The following is a 26085-nucleotide window of genomic DNA, read 5'->3' as shown; positions in this document are numbered from 1 at the left end:
CTCCCTCTCTCCCTCCCTTCCCCTCTAAAATCAATTTTTTAATATGTAAAGGAATTTGGAGGGTGTGGTTAGCCAGCCAAGTAATGGACGATCATGACATTCATTCATAACCCAAAATGGAGCACCAGCGTCTCTTTATAAAAGGCCCCCTGGGGAAAGTCGACTGCTCCGACCTCACGGAAATGATTCACACGGCGCCAGTGCAGCACAGCCAACAACGGTTGTACCAAGTGTGACAGAAGATTCTGGACAGCGGCGGGACCCTGGGAGGATCCTGGGAGCTGCAGCCTGACCGGACCTGGGAGGTGGGCTTTGCTCCATTTCATTCACGGAGGAAAACGGCCCTGAACACCACAGTCACCGAGCCCCTTTCTTCTTAATAACCACCTGTGCTCCTTCCTCGAACAGCGTAATTAACTTAAGAGCTACGTTTTTAAAGCACTGAAGCCACTCAGAGCGACTCAAAGCTCGTTCTGAGTGGAGGGCTGCGGCCCTTACCAATCGGGCAGCCTCATTCCCCCTGGAGCTCTCTGCTGGGCTGGGGCGGCTCAACGCGGGCTCATCCAAAGCGGTAACAACATTAGCCAACCCCTGCCCCCGGCCCCACACCAAAGAGAGGCCCGCGGTTTTCTGTACTCGAGGGCTGAACGCCTCCAATTCCCTCTTCAGTGATTCAGGACTGGCTGTGTGTGAACAGCCCACGTGATTACTTGGGGCGTGAAGCCTAGGGCTGGCTTCTGTGTACACGATCATTTTGTGGAGAGCTCTGCAGGGGAGTAAATAAAATTACTCGGGGTCTCAGAGCTTTACCTGGACTGTCTTCTGCTCCAGCTCCAGAGAGCAGGGACTGGATGTGCGCCGGCGGCCTGCAGGCACGTGGACTCACGCGGGACCTGCCCCTGACGGGCACGACTCGGGCACTCGATAAACACTGATTCCCTGAATGTTGGGGTTAAAACAGCGATGGCCCTGGCCAGGTGACTCAGGCGGGTGGAGTGTCCTTCCATACAGCACAAGGCTGTGTGTCTGAGTCCCAGTCAGGGCGCGTATCTGGGTTGCAGGTTCGATCCCCAGTAGAAACATTTCTCACATCAACGTCGATGTCTCTCTCTCTCTCTCGCTCTCAAATCAATAACCATATCCTCAGATGAGGGTTAAAAAGAAAAGGGGAGTCCTCGGCAGGCAAAAATGGGTCCAACCGTGGGATCTAAAACCAAAACTGCAATTACGAAGCGACGCCGCCCTTACACTAGCTGGAGTCTGTCTGCACAGCAGCTCCGACCCCGCCCCCAGACGTGGACGTCTGGCCGTCTCGCTCTGCACACGCAGCAGGAGCTGCGGGCTCCCAGTGTGCCTGTCACTGAGCGCTCCCTGGGGCCACCAGGGGCAACTCGCAACGGCGGCTGGCGCGGTTGGGGCGTGGTGGGACCCCATTCAGTCGGTTCCATTCAACCCTGAAAACTGGACCCGCGGGGCACATCCACTCACGGAGCCCTCCCCCACGCAGCCCGTCCCCCGTGACACATGTGTGGAGGCCGCCTCGCCCAGCCCAAGGTGGGAACAGGCAACGCGGGCCCAGGGAGGGGAAAGAGCTCGACCGCCGTCACTCACCAAACTGCCCACACGGGATCTGAATGCAGGACTGCTGAACAAAACCCCGTGGTCTTTCGGTTGTCACACAGGGCGTTCCCCAGTGCTGGGCGTGAACCAGAGCCACGCACGTCCCAGCCCCTGCTCTCCTCTCAGACACCTGACGGCCTGCTCCGCACCTGCACTCCCACTGGCCATCACGGCAGAGAGGAGCCCAGAGGAGGACAGCGCAGCAGCTCTGGAGGGATGACCCACAGCATGACTTCGGGCAACACAGACCTTGCTTTGTGAGGACAAAGGAGGGGACAGAGGCCAAGTGCAGCAAGGACACCACATGCATCTTAACCCTCTGTGCTCTCCGATGGCACCGGCTCGGGAGAGCAGCTCGAAAGTCAGGCTACCCGAGCGGAACATGGTCCCAGGTAAGAGCAGAGAGCCGCTGTTTCATGAGCACGGGCTCAGCGTCCCAGTCAGAGGTGCCGCGAGCCCAGGGGGACACGGTGCAGCTCAGAGGCTGAAGGATGCCACCCTCCAGGGCTGCCTGTCCAAGGACAGGGCAGCACTTTGCCTGTGAGGGCGGCAGGGGTCCAATCCCCTACCTCCACCACTGGCTCAGGTCTGTGTCCTTGACCCCCACACCCCCGAGGCAGCAGGAGGCGGAGGGATGTTAATGAAAAGAAGCCTGAAAGAAAGGTGCTTCCACTGCCCCCAGAGCCATTAGCAAGGCCCCTGCTCTCCGCCCCGGGACAGGGCTGAGGAGCCGCAGTGGCCGCCCTGAGACTGAAGCCCCGTGCTGCAGGGGACAGACAAAGACGGGGAGAGAAGCCACGCCCCGACTCCCGCCCTCCCTGGGCCCTGCCCCTGGACTTTGCAGCCTCATGTGCCACACATTCCTTTTTGTCTCCGACGATCAGGTTCCGAGTCCCGTCACCTGTTGTGCCAACACTCCTACCAGACACTCCTGTTCGTTCGTTCACCACCACGCACACACCCATTCACTCAGGCCAAGCGTCAAAGAGAAGGGCCCAACCTGTCAACAAAGACATATGACCCACTTTTCTCGGTGCCATGGAAGAAAGATGTGGCGGCACCAACTTCTGACCCCGTCTCCCGGGCCACCTGCCTTACAGAGACAGGGAGACCCCGGCGCTCTTTTCAGCCTCTCTCACAGCAGGCGGTGGCCGTGAGACACACTTCCGGTCGGTGAGACCAGGGCCGGAGCCCACTATGAATCCACTGAGAACATTTCTGCTTTCCTAGTAAACAAAGCACACACATCCCTGACCCGTCTCTCTTATTCCTGTCTTGGAAGCAGACGTGTGATCTGGAGCTGCAGCAGCTGCCTGGTAACCATGAGGCAAAGAGAGAGCTGCAGAAAGGCTACCTGTTCCCAGCTTCTTAATAAATAAGAAAATTAACCTCTGCAGCTGAAATAATCTGTCCTTTTACAGAAGTTAGTGTCATCTCTATCAGGGGGACTCTAAGAAAAGGTTTTATGGAAGAAACAATCCTTCTGGAAAGATGACTGAGAAGCCTCGGGCAGAGCGACAGAGGGAAAGGTGCCTCGGGCAGAACACGGAGCCCGAACAGAGCCACGAGGCCACCACGCCGCCTGCCTACTCTGTTCTGTGGGGGTGTGTGGGGCCGGGGCGACGAGGGGCCCCGAGCAATCTGCAGGCAGGGCGTGCCACGGAGGACCATAAGCCACAGAAAAGCAGCACAGTGGATTCTGTTCTGGAAGCAGTGGAGACACAGCAGGCAGGGAGGTACCCGACTGACAAAGCCTGCCGGTGGTGCCAGTGGTGCTGGCACTGCGGGGGCTACAGGACCCCCGCGGGGTCTCCCCCAGGGATCTCCTGCAGTGCTTCCTTGTAGTTTCTAACGAGGTCAGGTACGACTAGGGCTTCTTTCTCTCGCTAAACATCTCCAAAACCATTAAAACATGTCTGCGCAGGGCAGGTAACACACAAAGGCAGACTTTTAAAAACAGCCCGCATCTACAATGGGCACACCTTGGCACTGGGACAGGGGACACAGCACTGTTCAGTGGGGGGCTCTCCAGCATGTGCCACAAAGGGGGAAAGAGACACGGTAACAAAAAAAAAGTTCTCAGCAGATGTACCAGTGTTTGCCTAAATGCTAGACTGCTGCGCCTCCGCCCAGGGTGCTCCGCCCAGTGGTTTTAAACGGCGGAAGGACTAGAGCACGGCGCTGTTCCAACCAGCCCGCTGTCTGGAAACGCAGCGTGAGAACACCTGCAGGAAGACGACTGGGACGCGCTCGGTGCAGGCAGCCCGCCCGGGCCTCTGGAGGCTCCGCTCCCACCAGGTCGACAGCCTGGGGAGGCGCGGTGTTCAAGACCCTCTCAAAGATGAGGCGGTGGAGGCTCACCGGGGCCAAGGTCCATGGTCACACACGGGGAAAGAATAAGCCCGAGGGGCCCGACTAGGACCCAGGCTGCCTCCGTGGCCCGGCCTGGCCCCCGCCAGCATCTCCCCAAGGACGAGCCCTCTCCTCCTCAGTGCCAGTCACCTGCCAGGACACAAAGGGCCTGAGCGCCTGGAGGGTGAGAAGCAGCATCCAAAGCCCGGAACGTTCTATGACGTTGAGGTGCTGTTACAGGAAGGCTGTTTAAATTGAAGAATGATCCAAGAAAGGTTTCTAGTCTTTCATTTTTTAAAAATGAATCATGCCCTTGATCGCAACTCAAAGATGTTCCACTTGAGGTCCTGCTCGCAGGAAGGTCCAGCCTTGCCCTTCTGAGCCCGCGTCAGCGATGAGGAGGCTGCAGGCACAGCAGAAGCACCCCACCCGGGGCCTCCATACCAAGGGCTCGGAGCGCCTTCCAGGCCGAGGTCCAGCGTCTGGTGGGCAGCTGGCCAGTGCCATCTGATTAGCTACGGACTCCAAGAGTGTCCACTAGGACACCCTAAAACCCAAGGGCAGCCTGCCAGGGACTTCTGGGCAAGGCGGCCCTTTCTGCCCCCTTCTCAGGAGCAGGCTGCCCTTCCCGTGGCAACAGAACCCCCCAGTGTGGCGGAAGTAACACCCTGCCTCCACAAGGGCTGTGCCTCACACTTTCTTCTGCTGTGTCACTAAGTCCCCCCAGGGACGTAAAGCCATGCGTTCTCTTTCTTAGTTCCTTTGTGATCAGCAAATTGACACCCCGGGCGGTTAAGTGACTTGTTGATATCACGCCCAGCCCGCATTTGAGCCCAGCCTTTTTCACCGTGCCACAGTGCCAGGTGGGACTTGGGACAGCGGCCAAGCCCGAGCACCTAGAAGACACTCAGCATCTCATCAGGTGTGACCCTCAGGTCACAACACTTCTGGGAACAGGGACGTGTCAAGTGCCTGCTGTTTCCATTGTCTTCACACCAAGCTTTCCGAAACTCCCAGAGTTGTTTCACGAGAATTGTTTCTAAACTGATTTTCCGGGGTGCACTCATTTTTTCAGGCTCCACTCGCTGAAGCCTGAGGGTCTGCAGAGGAAAGTCAGGGGGGGAGAGGTGAATTCTGGGGGAAGGGGGAGGGGCAGAGCACGAGCAAAGGCAGCAGAATGCGTGGTGCGTCCAAGGGGCACACCCGTCCCTGGGTCGCATGGCCACACAGCCTAAGATCATGGGAAACTTCTAGAAGTTTTCAAGCAGAAGAGAGGACAAGGCTCGTGAGAGGGCAAGGGAGTAGTCCAGACCCAGGCAGATGTGGGCTGGCATCCAGCTCTGCCACGGGACGGCTCAGCACCCGCAGTGGCAGGGAGAGTCGCGGCGTGACCCTCCGGCTGCAGAGACCCACCTGCACCCACCAGGCCCCCCAAGGTAGCTGCACGAGGCAGTGGACAGACGCACGGCCCGCGACAAACGGAAACTCCTCGAAGGCCTGTGTCTGTGCTCAGGCCGCACCGGGGCAGCCGTCTCACCTGACGATGGGCAGCTTGGTGAGGGGCACGGGCGGCAGGGCCAGGCCGTCGGGCAGGGTGATGAGCTCCATCGTCCCCGGGCACTTGGACGTGGAGCTCTCCAGGCTCTGAGTCACGTCCTTCTTTTCTGAAAACAAAAACAGGATAAAGGCTAATTAGACGAAAGCAAAGGAGGGAAGGTTTTATTTTATTTTATTTTATTTTATTTTATTTTATTTTATTTTATTTTATTTTATTTTATTTTATTTTATTTTATTTTAGAAGAAGTAAAATTCTTAAGCCAATCCCCAATAGCTCGATGAGTCCGGTCTTCTGACAGCAATAAAGGGGCAGCAACCACAGAGACCAGAGGAAAGTAGAAGCTTTATTCGATTTATTTGAATAATCACTAGCAGCCGCTCCATTTAAGGGCCTGTGGATAGGAAAGAAATTAAGTTACTAACTTCTAAGAGATTTCATTTCCAAGAGAACAAACCCGTCGACATTCCAAGGAAGTCAGTAGGCAGGCAGAGCGCAGAAGCAGTGCACCTGATTCCCTAACAAAGATTCTTCTGTCCATCACCAGGCACAGACGCAAACTGCCAGGCCCCGCCCAAGGAGTCTGCGGCCCATCCGCATGAAGACGTTTAGGAGAACAATCACAAGTGCACAGCTTTGATGCCAAACAGAGCTTCGGGAGGGAGCTGTCTTCCCGCCCCACCCCCGTCCCTTCCTCGAGGAGGCAGGGGCAGAGGGCGCAGGTGACAAGTGGCGTTGCTGGCTTAGGCCTTCCACGGCTCCAGTCACCGGCCCAGACTCCGCCTCTGCAGCCCTCGGAGCGTGCACCCTGCTCTAAAGCCCGCAGTGACCCAGGCGGGCAGGCGCCCCTGTGCCCCTGCGGCAGATGCCAAAGCTGAGGCCCAGCGAAGTCGGATGGGGCGTCGGAGACCCTGCATTTGGCCCTAAGTCTGCGGTCTCGTCACTACACCGTTTAGGGAAATATCGGGGGACTGAATGGTAACGGAAAAAAATACAGTGAAGATTAACTTTATTTAATCTTTAAAAGAAAAAAAAGAAAGAAAGAAACCACTGGACATGGGACCCGTCAACAAGAAGTTCAGAGCTGGGTGGGAACCAAGACAGTGACGGCGTTCGCAGCGCGCACTGGCGGCTGCAGGCCCGCCGGGCCGCCTCCCGGAGTGCTGACATGTGCCTGGGGGTGGGGGCACGGCCGCCAGCCCGCTGCAGGGAGAGCACTCAGGACCCGGGGCACGGTCTCTCCTCGCCGAGCTCACACCACCGTCAGCCAGGCCGGGGCCGTCCATCCAAGCTTCTCCAGGCCCGTGCTCTCCCCACCTCACAGAGAGACTGGCTTCCTCGGCTCGAACGTGCCCGTGTCACAGACAGGGAATCAGAGGCTCCCAGGGGTCACATGAGCTTTCCTGGGGCCACTCAGGTCATAAGTGGCTAAACTCCATTCATGCGGAGACCCACAAGCTCACACTGCCCATCGCACTGCCCCAATGTGTGAAAACACAGCAGAGAACACACATCGCTTGAAACACAACATTCAGCCAGTTGAACATCTTACATAGCAAGAAAAATCAACCGAGCTTGTCCTCACTCTGCACGCACATGAGCAGCCACGCCAGCAGGTGAGGACAGAGCCCTGGCGCGTCCCTGGAACACGAGCTCGTCCCTAGGAGAACAGGGCCGGCAGACACTCACCCAGAGCCACGCTGACCGCCAGAGGTGGCACCGATCTCTGCGCGTGTCTCACGTGCCTCGCACGGTGCCACCTCAGAGGCCCGAGAAGCAATCCCCAGAGCACACACACCATGAGGTTAAACACTTTGCCTTGTTCTCTTCGAGTGCATAAGCGTGCCCCACCTAAATGAAAGGCGATTATTTCAGGCCGTCCGCTTACTGTATGTAAAGCACTACCCAGAAAATACAGAGATACCTCTAGAGATCTGAATAGCATACCCAGAAGGGGAAGTTATCAGAAGAAGAAAAACTTAATACATAATTAGAGCGAATCTGCATATCCAATTATGAAGCGATGGCTGGATAAGGTGTGGCACAGTGACAGAATGCAAATTCGTGCATCACAGAAAATGACATTGATAAAGAGTCTGCAATAACATGGAGAATGTCTGCTTTGTTCTGCAGAGAAGCAGGATGCAAAATTATATTTATGAAATAAATTCAATTTTAAAATAACCCAATTTTTAAAGGAATAGAAAACGATACTGAGGAATTCCCATTCAAATAGCATCGCAGCCGCGGTCCCACTGTCTCCAAGCCGTGGATGGCAGACGGAAGGGGAGAGCGCGGTGGGGGGTGGGTCCTGCCCAGCTCATCTGCAGCGGCACCTGGGCAAGCGACACGGAACACAGAGCAAAACGTCGTTCCTGGTATTGAAATAAGAAGTACAGTATCGAATATGATACAGACAGAGAAAGGGGGGGGAGGAAGAATGGAGAAAAGAAGAGAAAGGAAAAGCAAAAGGAGGAAGTAAAAGAAAAGGGAGAAAGCTTTTCTCAACGGGGGCTATCTCCGGCACCTGAAAGCGGACAGTGGGTCAAACCTGCCTGGCGTGTCCAGCTGTCCCGGCTAAACGACGAGTCCCAGACCCCCTTCCCTGCTCAGCTCCGAGGCGGTCAGCCTGGGCCCTGGAGACACAGGGACGAGCAGTCTAGGTGCTCAGACATCGCAGGAGGGGCAGCACCCGGCCAGACTCTCTAGCTCCTGCCGGGCGTGCCACCCTGCTGCCCCATTCCTGGCCTGGGGGGAGGGAGCAGTAGCAAAGGGGGCCAGCCTCTCCTGCAGGAACCCTGTCACCGAATTTGGGGAACAGGAGCAGCTGAGGAGCCGACACAGGTCCACTCCACCCCTGTGGCATCCGGCTCATGCTGCAGGGCTCCAGCTTGTCCTCGCTGCCTTCCTCCCACCGTCCCTTCCCAACAAGCGGCCAGACGCCTGCTGGAGGGCTTCGGGTGGTGAGGCACAGGCGGGAACAGCCGTGCCCAGGCTGACTCACAGACCATGCGTGCGCAGGGGCCGGTGTGGGCACCCACGGAGAACTCCCCTTGGCCAAACTGCAGACAGGCCCCTGTGAGCCCTCTTTGTGACAGGGTCCTGTCCTCACTAAATTGGTTTAGCCAGAGCTGCTCACCCCCCCACCCTGCCCCTCACCCCTTGAGATCTAATCACCTGCAGCATCTGACCCGGCTCCTCGTCCCCTCCCTGCAGTCGGAGCCCTTGGCCTGCCTCTATGAGGACCCCCGTAGGCCCGCTAGGCCAGGACCCCCTGCCCCTGCCGTCTCCTCTCGGCAGTGTCCCACCCACGGCGCACCCCCTCCGCTGCCGGAGCTCCACGCCCTTGCCTCACTCGAAGCGGAGCTCCATCCCCGTCCCCCAGGCAATGCCTGGAAGCCGGTCTCCCTGACCACGCTGACCAGTGCAGGAGGGTCTCCCCTGCAGCGGTGTGGATGTAAACACCACGTACGCGCGTTCTGAACCTGACGCACACGGCAGTTTGTGCGGCTTCGTCATTCCCTTCAAAGGGGCCCCGCTCCCTCTCTGTAAACGGAGCCCCCTGTGGTGCAGGCAGTGTCCAAGCTCAGCGCTTGGTTCCTTTCCCTCCCAAGGGGTGAAACACGTCATGAGCCCTCTGGGAGGATGCGGTCTCCTCCCCGCTGGGAGTCCTGAGAACTGCGTCCATCCGTGATGCAGCGGGAGGACCGGTCTCACTGTCATTTCTCTGTCACCCCCTTTTTAACGTGAACAAGTGGTGTGGCCACCTCGGGTGCACCGCGATTTAAACGCACTCTCCGAGGCTGACCCTCTGCAAGGCAAAAGGGGCTGCTTAGTTCCAGCAGTAGTTTCCAATTTCAAGTTCAGCTGAGGAGACCTACCACACAGTGTTCAGAGGGATTTTCCTGACCCGTTGGGCTTCATTCCGGAAACGAGGGAAGCACTCTGTGGAGCGTCCCACCGCCCGCCCCGTACCTGGCGGTCCGGGGCGCGGTTTACACCAGCTGCACACGCGGTGTGCAGGCTGCACTTGGGACTGGGGCTGAACACTGGGCTCCAGACCCAGCTGTGCCCCGAGGAACAAAGGAGCCCTCAGGGAAACTGCTCAGTCAGCGGCTCAAAACGTGACCGGTGTGGTTGACACAGTGGCCAGGACACTACCCGCCTTCCTAACCCAGACGCACAAGGCAGGAGACAGGAGAGCAGTCGGAGGACCGTACGAGGGTTTCACACGGGAGAGACACAATTAGCAAACAAATGCGGGAGGAGAAACATCCAGCCCTGCAAGTTCCCAAGACGCAAATTAAAACAGTACGGCCACACGGCACGCATGTCGTTGAATGAGTGGCTGCTGCAGGCGGTGTGATTAGAACCATCCTTCCACGGGGCAACTTGGCGACAGCTCTCAACAGCAGTAACCACGTCCACGGGGCTGACCTGGTAAACCCCCCCTGACAAAACCTCTCTCCTGCTCAGAACGCTGAAGACCTGCATGTTCACCACGGCGTTACAAGGAACAGCAGAAACACACCAAAAAGGGAAAGAAAGAACATTTTCTAAAAAGTATTTATGTCCTGGCTAGTGCGGTTCAGGTGGCTGGAGCACCATCCATAACTAAAAGGCTCTGGGATCGGTTCCTGGTCAGGGCCTGCACCCAGGTTGGGGGTTCGATCCCTGGTCTGGGAGCGCACAGGAGGCAACCAATTGATGCCTCCCTTGCTCCCTCCCTCTCTCTCTGAAAGCAATGAAAAGGTGTTCTCGGGTGAGGATGAGGAATAAAAGTAAAATGTAAGTATTCACTATTAATGCATCGAGCAAGATGTGAGTGCCAACATGAGCTGCCAGGTAGCTCCGGCAGAGTTTATGGAACAGTTTTGAGGTTGGCTGTGGTGACAGCTGCGCCCCCGTGAATGTCCTAAAAAGCGGGTGTGCGTTTTAAACAGGTAACTTTGTGTGGTGTGAAATTGGATCTCAGTCCAGTTGTCTCTAAGAAGGAAAAACATCGGCATCCGTGCGCTCTGAGACAACCTGCTCACGCCAGGACGGGCCCAGGCGGCAGGGCGAGTCGGCGCGCCTCGGAGAGCCTGCAGCTCTGCGGGGGTCTGTGGCCGGATAAGCGATCAAAGCCTAGTGGGTGCAAAGCGCTCCAACGGGCAGTTCCATACTCCGGGGGACAAACACGAGCGAGTCTGGAGGGCCCAAGAAAGGTGTCCTGGGAAAATAAACGTGTCCTGAAGGCTGAGACTTGGCAGCTGGACAAATGAGGGCCGAGTGAAGGGGGCGGGAAGGGAGGGGAAGCGGAGGTGGGGGGCAGGGGGACAGCACAGCCCAGGGGGAGGCCAGGCCTCTGCCCGTCCACCAGTCCTGCACACCACGCTGCTCCCACTCGGGGCCACCATGCAGGACGCTGCTGTGAACCTCCCCGCGTGGGTTTCTGCGTGGATGCGTTTTCAATTCCCTTGAGTACACACCTGGGAGCGGAATCACTGGGTCACGGTGCGCGGCTGCTGATCACCTGCTCTGCTTCCCCAAACCCCAGACAACAGAACCCCGTCTCTCACGGTCCCCAGACGGAGCAAAGGCTCTCAATCCCACCAGAACACAGCAGAGCCCTTCCACCTGAAACGATTCCCTCTGCTCGGTGTGGTCTGGCAACCATCCATTTGTGCTCCAAGGTCAAGATCGCCCTCTTGGTGGAACATTGCCCAAGCTATTCCTCCACCCCGGGAAAGACTGTCCCTGTCCCAGCAGTGCTCCCGATTCTGTTTACTTACACTCGCTCCTCTCTCCACCCTGTCCAGGGCGCCCTCCCCACACCCCCTCCAGCACCCGAAACGTCTCCACCACATGTCGGGCGCTCTGCAGGGCCCCACACTCAGAACGTCACGTAAGACGAGTGCCCCTGGGGGACAGCTCTGATCCTGACTGTACAGACAGGAAAGCCAGGGCTGAAAGAGGTTAAACGATTTGTCCAAGGTCACAGAGATAGCAGCACTGAAATCAGGACCGTGGCAACTCAGAACCTGATGTGCCAGACTGACGAATGGCGCAGAAAACAACGTGCGGGGGGGGGGAGAAAGGAGGGGATAAGGAGGGAATGAAGGCACAACCCCCACAGAGGGGCGGGGCACGCAGCTCTGCCACCCACAGAAAGGCCCCCACACGTTATCCACAGTTAATTCCCGCGCGGCGATATTGAGCAACGTGAATCATCAGCGCTATGAGTGGTGCTGTGAGCTCTCCAGAAGAAGGCCACCTACAAATTAAAACACCTACCATTAAAGCAATAACAAACCACCGCAACACGTGACCCCCAGCTGTTCGAATGAGGATGCAGGGGCCAGGGAGGAACCCCAGCCTCGGTCTGAGGTTGTGGCGACCAGGGGTCGAGGGGCACGCAGGAGGCCCTTCAGACCTCCTGACTTCTGTCCTTTCCTCCAAAGATTCCAGGCCTGTCAGGAGACAGCGGTCTGGCTGACAGTGTCGAGTGTCCCAGGCTCCGGTCCCTCCACACACGTCTTCAGATCACTGATGGCTCTGAGCGCAGGCAGCCGGCCCGCTGCCTCTCGTGCTGCTCATGACGGAAGACAGGCACCAACCGGCGGGCCCTTCCTTCCGGGGGAGGGTGGGAGGTGGAAGGGGGAGAACTCGCCGAGGGGCTGGTCTCCCCGGGACGGAGTGCAGGCACAGGGGGTGGGGACAGCTGTGAACGGGAGGGAACAGTCTCTGGCAGGGCGGGCGGGGCTGAGCTGCCAGGAGAGGACGCAGGCTCTGTTCCCGAGACTACACGCTTCGGGGGGAGGCACGTGGGGAAAGTGGCACCGAGAGAGACCGTGACTCAAGGGACAAGGGACAAGTGTCACAGATCAGGGTGGCACCCACACCTCTCATGCCCAGTGAGCCGTCCACTCGGATGGCTCACCGTGCAGGCACGGCACCCTCGTGGTGGCTGGGTCGTGGGGAGCCAGTCACTGCTCCACCAGCCAGGACTCAACCGCATGACGACAGAGGGCACAGGCGCGTGTCACCACGGAGCTCCAGCCTCCCAGCGCAGGCCTGGTGGTCCCGGGCACTGCCTTGCTAGTCCCTCAGATGCCCACGTGCAGCCACGCATCTCACCCCAGAACCCCAGTGCTGACCTCTGCAGGGCACGAGGAAGAACGCAACTCCACTGCCCCGCTGAAGCCACTGCTGGGCACCACGGCCAGGCAGCCCTGCACTTGGTCACCAAAGTACTACCCAGAATCGATGGCTTCTCTACACCGAAGACACACGCAACCACAGGACATGGCGAGTGCCATGAGGCTGTCAGTGACCCAAGGCCCAAGGGAAGGGCTCCTCACAAGGGCACAGGGCACAGGTGACATTTGGGGAAGGCAGTCCAAGGACACAGGGACACAGGGGCACAAAAGAGGAAGAGATGACTCGAGTCCCTTCAGACTCTGTGGCCGCCCTGGGACGTCACCCGGAGCCAGGATTCTCAACCCTCTTTCTGCTCAAACCCCGAGCTGTGTTCTGATGTGACGGCGAGGGCCGGAGCTGGCCCTCGGCCAAGACGCAGATCCCCCGTCGTGCAGTAAAGACACTCGGACCACCACTCCAGCCCATGGTTTGAAGCTAACGGTTAGTTCTTAGAGTCGGTTCTGTTATAAACGCTCCACAGGCCTCAGACAGTGAGGCCACACAGGCCGCACCCCCACTCCCAGAGGAGACACGCCCCTTGAGCATCCTGGAGCCAAGGGGTCCGCCCTGTCCAGAAAGAGAGACCCTCAGGGAACAGGGGTCAGGGGGAAAGGGAGGAAGAGAAAAAGAGAGAGGAATGCTTTGACGTTAACTCGCAAAATCAGAAGAGCTGGACTCGTGAGCACTGGGATGTGAGGTGCAGGAGGGCAGAGGCTGGGCAGCTGAGGTCAGCACAGGGACACCTGCAATGGGGCAGCACGGCGGTAGACGACCACGCCACGCCACCCAGGACTGGACGACAGAGTCCCCAGGGGCAGGGGCACTGGCCTCTCCAGAAACTGCTCTCAGCTGGGGAGACTGCGCTCAGGCCCAGCCGCCCTCCGCCTGGCCCCGCCCTCCGCCTGGCCCCGCCCTCCGCCTGGCCCCGCCCTCTCTGGCCCTGCCCTCTGCGCCCTGCGAGAGGAGCACTTCATCCCAACCACGTCTGCATCAGAGCACAGCCCACAGAGCCCAACTGTGACACCTGGGAATCGGCAGGAGGGGGCCGCAGGTGGCGGAGGCGGGGACAACGAGCCCCAGGTCTGTGTGCCGATTTCCGACCCCCGATGGACCATGTAAGGGGGACGTCCTGCCGGCAGCAAAGTCAACACTCTGGGACCCAGGGGCTCCAAAGGGATTATGACTGAAACCCCCAAACCAGGTGACCCCGGGGAACAGTGAGTGGGAGAAGAGAAGCTGGGGGAGAACCCGGGAGAAAGTGACCTTGGCATGTGGACAGAGATCCACATCCACACAACCCCTTGGGAAGGCGGGGCAGCAGGGGGGCCCTTGAGGGGAGAAGGGGCTGAAGGGGGCACAGGGGAGGTTTCAGGGCTCCGGGCTCATTTGCCATCTGGTTGCCAGGGACGGAAGCGGTCACTTTGTGAAGGGCGCACTTCTCGACACAAACATGATGCACTGACCGCTGCCGTTCACATGGTGCAGGCCGACCGGGGCCCAGGCAGCGGGCCGTTGGGTGGAGAGAGCGGCAGCGTGGCATGGCAAGGGCGGGCCCAGGGAGCAGCGGCTGCACCGTGGACACTGTGTGTTCTTCCCAGCAAACACCCAGGGGCATGACCCCCCCCCCCAAGCCCAGTGTGCAGGGGGCTAGCGGCCGAGTGCTTTCCTCTGTGCTGGCATGACAAAACGAGAGTGCAGGCACTCACCTTGATCTGACAGGAAGTCCAGCATGGTCTGCAGGAGGAAGGACAGGTGCCGGACCGACAGGGCAGGGTTCCCCATTCTTCGGGAGGCGTACACCAGCTCGTGAAGCAGACGCATCTGCACGGCGGCCCAGCCTCGGTGTGTGCCTGCCACCAAAGCCACAGAGCGTCAGAGCGGAGCTGCAGGAGGGCCCCAGTCACAGCACAGGACGCGCGCACACAGGGGTGGCCCTTGGGGGGGGGGAGGCCTGCGCCATCACACCCACAGGGCGACACACGGCACTCTGTGCGCTCGTCCTGGAAAAGGTCTCCAGGACGCTGTGCCTCCTCACACAGCAGAAAGCGTGCGTTTCTATTACACTCTGTCTTCAGCAAAGACACAGTTTCTAAAATAACCCACTTTGAAATAATTATAACAAGGTTGGAAAAAGATTGGTTCCAATGGTATGTATATTTGAGTTTCAGATATAATTTTTTTTCAGTGCAACACTGGCATTTGACGGCCTCGTCACTAACACGCAAGGGCGGTAAATCCGGAAGCACAGTGTTTCTCTGAAGTACAAGGCACAGAGAAGCGGTGAACCAGAAAGAAGGTTGTCAGCAAACGTTTGGGTTGCTCCTCCAAAAGTTTTAGCATATTTGAAATTAAAGGTGGGAAATCATTTGCGCAGCCATCAAAAGGTAGCTATTTAAGATCACAGACCTTCTGAGGTATTTATTCCATTCCCCTTAGGGCAACAATTACCCATATTTCCCACCAAAAATCCTCTGTGGGGAAGAGAGTGGTCCCGGCAATCCCAGGCAAACAGGTCGGCACAGTGCGATGTGCCCAGGGGCCTGGGGAGCTGGGGACAGGTTCAGGGCTCCAATCAAAGGGTTCCTCCCTCGTCACCCTTCCTGACCTGCCCCCGTCCTGCCCCACTCAGCCCACCTCGCCAGGCACACGGTGGCACCCGGGGAGCTGCCCGGCAGGCACCGCGAGGCGCCTGTAAACTCGTGGGCGAGCTTCTCTCCCTCAGCCCTTAATTTCTCGGGAGCCAGGCCAGCCCACACACCCCGCGCCTGATGAGACAAACGCCCACTTCCAGACACGGCTCCTTAAACCTGCAGGGGAAGTGGCCCCATTTCTGGAACTGGCTGCAAAATACTTCGACATAGAATAAGTAAAAGGGGGAAAGGCATAAACAAGGCAAACGTGGCAAGAGGAGAGAAAGACAAGTTCCTGAATTGTTTCTACACGGTCAGAAGAAGCTAAGGCCAGGTGCCAGAGCAGAGTAAGCAGTTTTAAGAAAATTAAGATGCAGAAATCAATGTCCCGACTAACCCAGCCGAGAGTTTCAAATGATCCAATCTGACTAATCTCGACAGGGCCCTGTGGAGAAGGCCTTCTCACTTTAGAATTAGGCAAATATCACTTTGCTGATCTTCTTTTAAATAGATAATGATCCACTTCCTACCAACGGCAATTCTGAGTAAGGCTGAGTATAGATTTTCTCAACACTAAATTGTGTGTAAGTCATAATTTCCATGTGATTCAAACGCTTCTCCTATAAAATCTAAATCGTTTTATTTTTAAGACAGATTTGCAACATACAGCCCCAGAGATAAAACGTTTAACACTCTTGTATTTAGAGGTCCACCAATTTGACAGTTTAGCATATCAACCCTTGCCTTTCAGCAAACCCACCGGCCTGGCCTCCGCCCTCCTCAGAGCTCCTGGGGAAAGTCTGATCCAACCACAGCAACACGGATTCGAATGCAATGCTGACCGGCTGCCCTGGGCGTTGGCGAACACCCACAGAACACGTCTGTGCCCAGTATCGACTTTTCAAAACTAGCTAATAGACACATTCATTTCCAGAAATAGGTAGGAAAAGATTTCAGGTCCTGAGAATACAATTTACCTCTATTCACAGGTACAGGGCTGGCCTTCTGTGTCCCGGAGCCCATGGACACCGTGTGCCACCCACAAAACCCCCTCTGCACCCGAGGAGTTTCTCTCACTGAGTGAAATTTAGCTGGAGGCCGCCCGTCCTGACTCATCCGACCTCGGCTCCCAAACCCGGCAGCTCCCCCACCGCACCTCACCCCCGACTCAGCCTGCCGCAACCTCCCGGCTCCTCTGGCCAGCACCAGTCTTTAGGTTGCTTTACTTGACCGCACTTGGCGCTGTGGGACGAGAGTCTAGCTGCCACCTCAGTCCTACTCCTGTCTAACGACTGTAGACACAAACCAGGAAGTGGAGGCAATCCCCACCCAACACTGCAGCAAAAAAGGAAAAGGAAACGCTCTTCCCGGCCAAGCACCCCGCCCGCCCCCGGGCGTAGCCCCGCGCACCGCAGAGCTGTGGCCACAGCCCTGCGTCCTCCACGCACAGCCCCATGTTAGCACTGCGGGCAACACCGAGCGCACACCTGCGTGTACACACAGATTCCGGGCTGACTGCCTTCTGCTGCCGCAGCTAAATTTCACGCAGTGAGTGAAACTCCTCGGGTGCCGAGGGGGTTTTGTGGGTGGCACACGAAGGCCAGCCCCAGGCAACGCCCCACAGCCCGGTGGTGTCATCCTAGTGCGTGACGCGCCCAGGGCAGGACAGGTCGAGCACCAGGTGAGGAGAACGGATGCGCGACCTTCCGGTCCTGGCAGCCAGGTGGCCCGTACCTCTGCTGAAGTCCTTTGGGTCCAGCGACAGGCTGTAGCCCGGCAGCGTCTCCAGGAGGAGCTTGTAGCAGGCCCTCCAGCCGGGCTCCGCGATGCTGGGCGCCACGCACTGCATGGCCGCCACGCGCTTGAAGAAGGCGGACTTGCGCCGGAATCCGATCAGCCCGTAGAGCTCAGAGAGGACGCTGTAGCGCTGGGTCTTCTCCTCCTCCGACAGCTGCAGCACAGGAGATAGGGGGGGCTTTTGAAAGACACTGAGACATGAAAAACGCCGTTTATAAACACAGGCAAGCCGGTGACCGCAGGTGAGCGGACCCGTCAGGGGGCAGCTTTCCGTCCTGCCCCTCTGCTGACACGGCCCCGCTCTTCTGAGCGAAGACGCCGGCCGCCGGCTGCGGAAACAGTCTGCACATCGCCGGCTCTGCGACTTTCCTTCTCAACAGGGTTTTTAAGAATCTAATGACCATTTAGGATGAGTAAACAAAACAATCTGACAGCTAGCACCGGCCTAGAACTCCTGGTGGGTGTTCGAGAAATGGGAATATCACTGCTAGTTCGGCCGTTAAGTCACAGTGCTAACCCCACATGAGCCAGCCAGAGGTGCCGCGGAGGGCGCCGCAGCAGCCGCCTAACCAGCGGCGTCACCGGTGAGTGCCTGTTCAGTGACCACGGAGATGCTCGGCCTGTCCGCCTTCTTCGTGAGGTAACGGACGGAGCAGCCGACCTGGAAAAGCCCGCAGCTCTGCAGGCGGTTCCTGCCTTCACAGAACTGACACGGTGCACCACCCGTCACTCTCGCACGTGTCCGGAGAGCACCCGCCTCCCGCTTCCGACGGGAGCTCTAGCCGTGCAGGACCAGGTCCGCTGTGCTGCCCACGGAAGGTTCTGGGGCCGACAGACTCCAACGCAGCGCCTTGTGCCCAGACCCCAGCAGGGACCGTAGGGGGAGGGGCCTCACGGACCAGCCTGCTCTCCAGGGCCTTGGCCTCCGACACACCAGTCTGACTCTGGACAAGCCACACGACCCTCCTCTGCACGGGCCCCTCCTCTGTGAACAGGACTCGCCCCACTCAGAACGTGGGGTCAGAAGAACCGGAGGACACAGCCAGAGTCACAGCCTGGGGCGCCGCCTCTGCTCCGACACGGTACCGGGGAGCAGCGTGCGAGCGCCGTGTGTGCCACCGCACCACGCAGAGTGTGCCACGACTCGATGAAAACGTGAGCGCCATCACTCCCGTGTACAGATCCGCACCACGCGCAGGGAGGGCACAGGCTGGTCCCCGGTCGCCCCAGAGGAAACGAGGATTTGGGACTGGCTCCCCTCTCGCTTCTACCTCACCCCTCACTTGTGAAGGCCCCCCCGTGTTGACGCCCAAATTTACAGACGTCTAAAGCGAACCGCGTGCTGCCCCTGCCAGCGGCAGGCGAGGACCACAGACTCCTCTCGCAAACACGAAAGAGGCCCGGCCTCGCCCGTTCCTGCGCACTGGGAGGAGGGTCCCGCCCCGAGACCTACCCCGCAGACACCCTCCCACTGCCCGAACCCAAACACGTGGCCCACCCGGGGCTTCTTGAAGCAGAGGCTCCCTCCCAGAGTCACGCCGCAGGTCCCTCAGAATCCCCACGTTGGCCGAAGTCACGCCCTGGAGGAGATGCAGCCCATCCGTTCCACTAAGGCGCTCACTCCATCAAGGACAAGAGGCTTCTACTCCAGAAGAAGCGCAGACCCCTTTTTCAGTGTTACAGAGTCCCACCAGGGCTCCCTGTCCGTCTGCTCATCTGGCGAGCACACACCTGGCCGAGTGGACGAGGCCAGCAGTGGCAGCGGGGCAGCCACGGCACCGCGCCCTCAGGGAGCTGGGGACCGGCGAGCCTCTGCTGCCCCCTGGTGTTCAGCGTGGATGCTGAGCCCACAGTGCAGCCCAGCTGCTCCCAGCGCAGCAAATTCCACAGGTTTTATGTAAAAATCGCCTCATTTTATGAATATGTGTATTCGTGTGCCCACCTGTGAAAACAGCTTCGCGGCAAGCCAGCAAGCCCAAACTTCCTGCGTAAATTGGCAAAGTAACTCCAGTCCTTTAGGGCAAGCAAACCTCAAGACAACTCTTCCCCCAAATCCTCCCACGCCCTGCCCCCAGCCACTCCGCCTGCCTGTAGGCTGCTGCTTCAGGTCTTGTCCTGCGGTCAATGTCCCTTTTGGAAGCATGAAGCCCACCGCCCTTGGTCAGCTTCCCACATACCTGGCGCTTCCGTGGTGAGGTGCGGGCTTCAGCTTTGCCTGCCCATCTGTGTCGGAAACGTCCGGGCAGAACTGAAGACCTGGCCGTAACCCTTTCCTGAGGACACACGGCACCCACACCACGGACACGTCCCCTCGGGCCGGCAGGTGCAGCGTCTGACCCCTCGGGCCTCCCCCTGGCAGGGTGCAAGCCGGGAACCCCGCGGTGGTGCAGGCCGAGGGCCAGCAACGATGCCATGGAGGAGACAGGCCGAGGCCCTGAGAGGCGGGGTCACGCACGCGCCCAAGAGGGTGAAGCCTGCGTGCAGCCCGCGGTCTGGGCCCAGGCGCATCTGCTCGACCTCTGTGCCCAAACCTTCCTCCGTCTACAGGCTGTGACCGCAAACACAGTCACTACCCGAATGTGTACAAGAAAGACGCACGTCCGCGCTAAGCTCCTGATAGCCTGTTTCTGCCATTTCAGTCCTGTCTAAAAAATTAAGAGCCTCTGCAGTCGACAGTAGAATGCGAGTGTGTTGAGTCTGGACGGCAGAGGCAGGGTCTTATCCATCCATGTTTTTGCATGTTCAAAATATAAAGGAATGTTAAAGTCTCTCTCCCCCACCCTTACCCTCCCTCACCTAAGCCCCCCCCCCCCACCAGGCCCACAGATCTGTTTGTTACACCCGACCTCCCTCTAGGGCCACCCCACCCCCTGCATTCTCCCTTCTCAAAGCACGTGTGACCAGCATCCACCAGCGTCCACCCGACTGACCCAGACAGAAGCCTGGGAGCTGCTCCCTCCGCCCCGCTCCACGCCGTGACTGACCCTTTCCTTCCCAAGACCAGAACGCCTTTGCAATCTGTCCGATTTGTGTGCACTGCAGCCTGACCCCTCCAGTGGGGACCACCGTGCAGCCCACAGGGACTGCTCCAGGTCTCCACACTGGCCCCCACCTCACTCCCACCCAACCCGAGATGAGTGGGACCACATCACTCCCGTGTCCTCGAGACCTTTCTTTTAAAACCTGCCCTTCTTAGAATGAACTCCAAAGCCTCCACCTGGCAGAGAAAGGGCCCCACCCCCCATCCTGCCCCACCCCCACTCACAGCGCAGTGCCAGCTCCATGAGGGCCTGGGGGGCCACAGCGACCTGCACTCTAACCACGGGCTTGTGTCCTTAAGCAAACCATCAAGGTTTCCGTCTGGGCTGCCCTGGCCACAAAAACCCGAGGAAGCCAAATGCCTACAAGCCACCTAGACCACCAGAGTCGGAGCTTCACACTAGCGATCTGCAACGAAACGTCCTAGTGATTTTGTTTGATTAGAAATACAGTGGATCTGACGTAAGCAGTGTTCGTGAAACGCTCGTGTGTAGCAGGAGCTCCACAGAGGACTTGCACAAACTCTTGTTTATGACTGTGACAACCCAGACAGGGTTACGAGTGCCAGTTGCTTCACAAGCGACAAGAGTGACGTCAGAGGCGTAAAGGCTACGCAAAGTCGCAAAGCGGATGAGAGGCAGAGCTGCTTCTCTTAGCAAAAACGAAGACTGGGTAGAGAGTGGGAGGCGGAGGCTTAAAACAACCCACCTGCCGGAGGTTAATGTAAACGGCATTCTGGAGGAACTCGGAAGCATCCATGCTCCGCTTCTGAATGGCCAGGACGCGCACGGCTTTGACGCAGGCCTCCAGCTCAATCACGCCGGCGTTCTTGTACTGCAGGGAGAGAGGGGGCCTCCGTCAGAAAAGGGGGGAGAGGGCGGTTCTGTCTCACCACGGGGACTCACAGACCTACAGCAGCAGCCGGCACAAACCCCACCGGAGGGGGCAGAATCCGTGTTTCAGAAAGTCTGTCCCTCGGGGGACAAAGGAGGCAGGTGGGACCACTCAGGGTGCCCTTCCTTCCCTCCGCCAACACAACCACTGGATACATTACAAAACTTCCAAGCGTTACATTATCGAAAGCTGCTCTACTGCTCATTTTCACTTCTCTCTAGGACACTTTGAGAATCTCTCACCTGCAAGTTAGGGCAGCTGTAATTGATTCACGTTACTTTGTTGCAAACTCTAGTTCCCTCTACCATTGCGTCACCCTCTACTTCAGTGTTCCCATCTTTCGGATTTGCTCTCTCCCGGTTATTGAATCCTGCTTCTCAGATCCTGGGCCCAAGGACAGATGAAGAGTGTGAAACAGAAAAGGCACTGTGGACTTCCTCTCACTCCCCAATAAAAATCATTCCCGGAGCCAGACAAGAGTCCGCCTGAGAAACTTCACCACTATCGTGCTCAGCGAGTGAAAAGCTAGAGGGGCTTCTCCCTCAGAGAGTGGAAGGCAGCCTGCTGTGCGTGCGTGCATGTGTGCGTGCGTGCGTGCAAATCAAGTATCGAATCTCAGACGTGCACAAATGCTTTTCTATCACTGCCGGTTCATGGCGAGGGGCTGCCTTCACAGCGGTTCTAACGGCGGTCCGGGTAGCACCGGGAAGGCTCAGACTCTTGGTGGAGGGGTAAGTAGGAAAGAGGAGGAGGAAAGAGGTAAATGAAGCAAAAGAATAGAAACACACCTAGATTTAAAAGGCAGGACATCGGTTTTCTCTCCCTACTCGTATCACACACAGAGACTCTGCAGCGGAACGCCCGGCCGGACCACGCTCCCAGAGTGGGAGGGGAGCTGAGCGGAGGGCCTGTCGGCAGGCGAGCCCCACGGACACCCGGCCAGCGGCCAGCGGCCAGCTCTGCACAGCAGACCTGCCACCTGCCCTGGCACCATGGGCCCTGTGCTGGGTTCACAACAGTCTCTCACGTAAGGTGCCGGTGCACAAGCGACAACACCGCGGTCAGAAGCCTTCTCCACACCGTCTGAAAGACGTGAGCAGGGCTGACGCGGGAGAGTCCCTGCGATACGTCGCTGGGTGAGTAAAGCGAGTTGCAGGCGATAACACAGACAGTGTGGTTGCATTTGTGTAAATAAAATCTAGGTCTACATACACTTCATGTGTGTCTATTTCTCAGGTGTGTTTCACATATATAAGTTAATTATCTATTTCATTGACATAAAGGTGGTAAGAGGCATGTACTGAATTGTTAATGGTTGTGTTACTCTCAAGAAATAAAGGGAGGGAAGGCAGGGCTTTCATTTTTCACTTGCTAGCATTCTTCTGCACAGCCTGAGTTCTTGTTTTCAGTGTTCCATCAAGTGTATTTGGAATATAATTTTTTAAGTCCCAGGTAAAAAGAATGTTATATCTGCAAGAGGGAATGCTACCCGGGTCTTTAAAAATCACAGGCTTATTGTCTTGATCATTTATCTCATTAGCTCTAACAATTTGTACTGTTGAAATTGACTCTTTCAGAGAAAGGAAGGGAAAGACAACGGGACTCAGAATGGGGGTGCCTCAGTCTTCACGTGGAACCTCGCCTCCCCCATTAGCAGGTGCCCGAGATTCACCGCCCCGCAGGGCGGGGGTGGGAGGTGAGGAGGGAGAGACAGAGGAGTGAAGGGCGACACCGCTCCAGGCTCACCTTGGGCGCAGTACAGAAAGACACGTGACGTGTCCCGGGAAATGGGCAGGCCCGTGCGGTCGGTGTGCACGGAATGCTCACCGTCTGTTACCATACAGACCAGAAAACAGGTGTCACAGTGGCAACAGTGACTGTCTCTGAGTGGTGGGGCCGTGACAGTCCCTTTTCCCCTCTCCCACACATCAAATTAAATACACATTATTGTGAATATCAGAAAGTAAATGTGGGCCCACAGAACGACGCATCAGGGGGCAGCACGTGACCGCTCCCAGAAAGCAGCGGGGCAGCTGCCGCAGTCCGCGCACCGCGAGGCAGGACCTGCCGGGTGAAAGGGCACTCGTCCTCGGGGACACACGGGCGGCAGGATCACCTTGCTGTAGTAGGAGATGGCCTCCTTGTACTTGTCGATGATGTCCTCGGGGCTGAGGCAGTTCTTGGCACGCCCGATCTCGGCGCTGGTGTCAGGGTTGATGCCGTTGGTGGTGAGGGCGCCTGCGAACCGAGCAGAAGGGCAGAAATAAGCTTTGCTCTTTTGGTCTCGTTCCCCGGTTAGTTTAAAAGAGCGGCACTGACGAGGTGAAACAGTACTCCCTGCTGGGATGGGAGTAATGAGATCGTCTGAAAAGTCCTCACACCCTCCCTGTAACAGCCTGGCCCTCAAGGCCTGGTACCAAATGCTAACTAACTCACAGGAAGTTCTCCTCCCTGTTGACGTTTTTGTGAAAGGACGTGAGATGCGCTGTATGAAAACACCCCGCCCACAACAGCTGGCTCCACTGCCTTGAGGACAACATGGCAGCCTGCACCCGCTCCCGGCCGTGAGCCCTCCACGCCGGCAGGGGACCACTGTGCACTCGAACGGAGACCAACTGGAAGAGCACTCGCTGAGCTGCACAGAACCAGCAACGACAGTGACTTATAAACGCCAGCCTCCCTCCTGTGGCCGTCACCTTCTACGTCTGGACAATCCCTACGGCAGAGCCACCTGACTGCTCAACCCTCGAACTCACGCCAAGAAGAGGCAGGGAGAAATTTCCGTGGCACACCCAACTCCGACAGGAAAAACGAAGTGAGACCCTCTTTCCGTCCACAGAGCCCTCGACCTCATCCCCCCTCGGCCTCAACAGCAGAGAGCGGGGCTCCCCGAGCCGCCGTGCGTGTCACAGAGGAGCGCCTCCCACAGACCCCGGCCTCCGCGGGTCCCAGAGGCCCACCCGCCAGCTGCTCTCCGACCCGCTGTCTCGCCTGCGTGGCTGGTATTCTGCAAGCTGCCTCAAACGCCTTTTGGGACGACACAGAAGAATGCGTGGACACATAAATGAGCAGAGAGACGGTGATGGACGGGCGGACGGGCGGACGGGCGGACGGACAGAGAGACTCCAAGAGAAGGAACAGAGAAAACCTCCTACGCCAAACCCTCTTCCAATCGGGAAGAAAGAACCCCCATGGAGAACTGACCTGAAGAGGCAAGTGGCCGAGGACTCAGTTTCCTGCAGATTTTGTGAAAATCACAGCAAGAGATGACAGTGCAAAACTATAAATAATAAAAGGGCATGCTTGAAAAAGGTTCAAAACTAAGGCTTTTTAAAGAACAGATTCGAATCAGCAAGGCCCCTCGCACGGTGCCGGGCGCTCACAGGGCTGCAGCCCCGGCCTGCCTTCCACAGTTCCGTGCCGCGGCAACGCGTGTTCACACGGAGCGGGGGGAACGCCACCCCAGCGCTCACGAGGAATCGGGGCCTGGGGTGAGGACGCCCCCACTGTCCGCACTTACAACCCCCCACAGCTCCGGGGGAGGCGCTCCTGCTGTGCCCCCTTTCTGCAGTGAGGAATGGAGTCCCAGACAGGTGAAGTCTTCCCACTGGTTCCCAAGGTTACAGGGCCGGTTCCCGGACAGGGGCCGCGGCGGGGCCTCGTCTTCCACAGCCGCCGTGCTCTGCGCCTGTCCCTGTGTCTGATACACTTGTCCAAGCCGTAAAGTAACATCTATAATCAGCAGGTCACCGGGTTTACCTCATCAGCTCTAGCAATTTATACTGTTGAACTCTGCTCTTTTCCTCTGGGGAAAGGAATGGGGAAAACACGGGGTTCAGAATGGGGGTGCTTCACTCTTCGGGGGGTGCCTCCTCTCACCCTAACGGGACCCCATCAAGATGAACCTCCCACAAGGTGGGTGGAAGCGAGGCCGGCGAGGGGAGCGGGGCTGACTCACTTCTCTGGGTTTGCCTTCTGCACAGTTTTGACTTTGGGGTCCGTGTTCGTGTTCCGTGCAGTAAAAACTCAGCCGGTGCAGACAGGGGGACCCGATAAAGGCCTGTGAACATGAGCCGCTCACTACACGTCAAACAAACAGCACCATGACACCGACAGGGAGGGCTGACGGGCAGACCCAAGGACTTCTGACCGCAGGACCTTGTGCACGTGTCCTCGGAACAGGGACGGAAGAACCAACCGTCCCTGAAGCTCACATGGGCGTCTGCTGTCGCAGTGACCGTCTCGGAAGCCTGCCATGTCGCTGCTGAAGCAGGAGGAGGCACCTCGAACTCAGGGAGATGACAGAGAGCCCTGCATCTGGGGCTGGGGCGGCAGAGAGCAGCACGAACTCCAGACAACGGTAAGGGCTTCTCTGAGGGCCTAGAAGCCACGGGCCTCAGCAGCAACGTGCACTTTACTGCCCAGATTTTGCTTTCTAAATATCACTCTTCAACCAAATGAACAGAACGCCGCAGACAAATGTCTGATCTGTGAGCCGAGACAGGGCAAGTGCAAACCGAAACGAAACGCCCCGGCCCAGAAAAGCCGCTCGCACACCTAGCAAACACCTCCAACCGCAGCAGCGGGAGGCCTGCCCCAGCCTCACTACATCTGCACCACGTAAGAGAACTGTACAACATGACCGAGTGCTATTTGTGTCAAGAATGTAAGGCTGGGTCAAGGTGCAAAACCAATTAATACAATACACCTTATCAGTAAACTAAAGGACAAAACCCACATGACCATCTCGACGGACACAGGGAAAGCATTTGACAAAACCCAACACCCTTTCATGAAAATACACTCACTACCAGCCAGCAACAGACAAGAAGGTTCTCGCTCGAATGAATGTCAACTGCGCAGAATCTGCAGCTCCCGTCACACTCAACAGGGAAGGACCAACACTGCCCCTCTGAGGTCAGGGGCCAGGAGGTCCTCTCCCACCACTTCGGTTCAGCAAGGCAGTGGGCATTGTAGTCATGACAATTAGGCAAAAAAATTAAATAAAAGGTATCC

General features: G+C 57.8%; 1 protein-coding gene across 3 annotated transcripts in view; it reads right to left on the bottom strand.

Annotated features, from left to right (window-relative positions):
* TRAPPC9 (trafficking protein particle complex subunit 9) overlaps positions 1-26085 on the bottom strand; it is a 219722-nt gene that overhangs the window by 169698 nt on the left and 23939 nt on the right. For all 3 annotated transcript variants that reach the window (XM_053660957.1, XM_053660956.1, XM_053660958.1), the window contains 5 exons: positions 23186-23307; positions 20884-21009; positions 17074-17290; positions 14416-14559; positions 5510-5636 (listed from right to left, as the gene is read on the bottom strand). In XM_053660957.1, coding sequence (XP_053516932.1) covers positions 5510-5636; positions 14416-14559; positions 17074-17290; positions 20884-21009; positions 23186-23307 — 736 coding nt within the window. The remainder of the gene's footprint in view (positions 1-5509; positions 5637-14415; positions 14560-17073; positions 17291-20883; positions 21010-23185; positions 23308-26085) is intronic.

This window comes from Artibeus jamaicensis, unplaced genomic scaffold (genome assembly GCF_021234435.1).
Source record: "Artibeus jamaicensis isolate MK-2021 breed Jamaican fruit bat unplaced genomic scaffold, CSHL_Jam_final scaffold_916, whole genome shotgun sequence".
NCBI classification, from domain to species: domain Eukaryota; kingdom Metazoa; phylum Chordata; class Mammalia; order Chiroptera; family Phyllostomidae; genus Artibeus; species Artibeus jamaicensis.
Note: the sequence above shows the minus strand (reverse complement) of the source record. Positions and strands in the feature narration are given on the sequence as shown.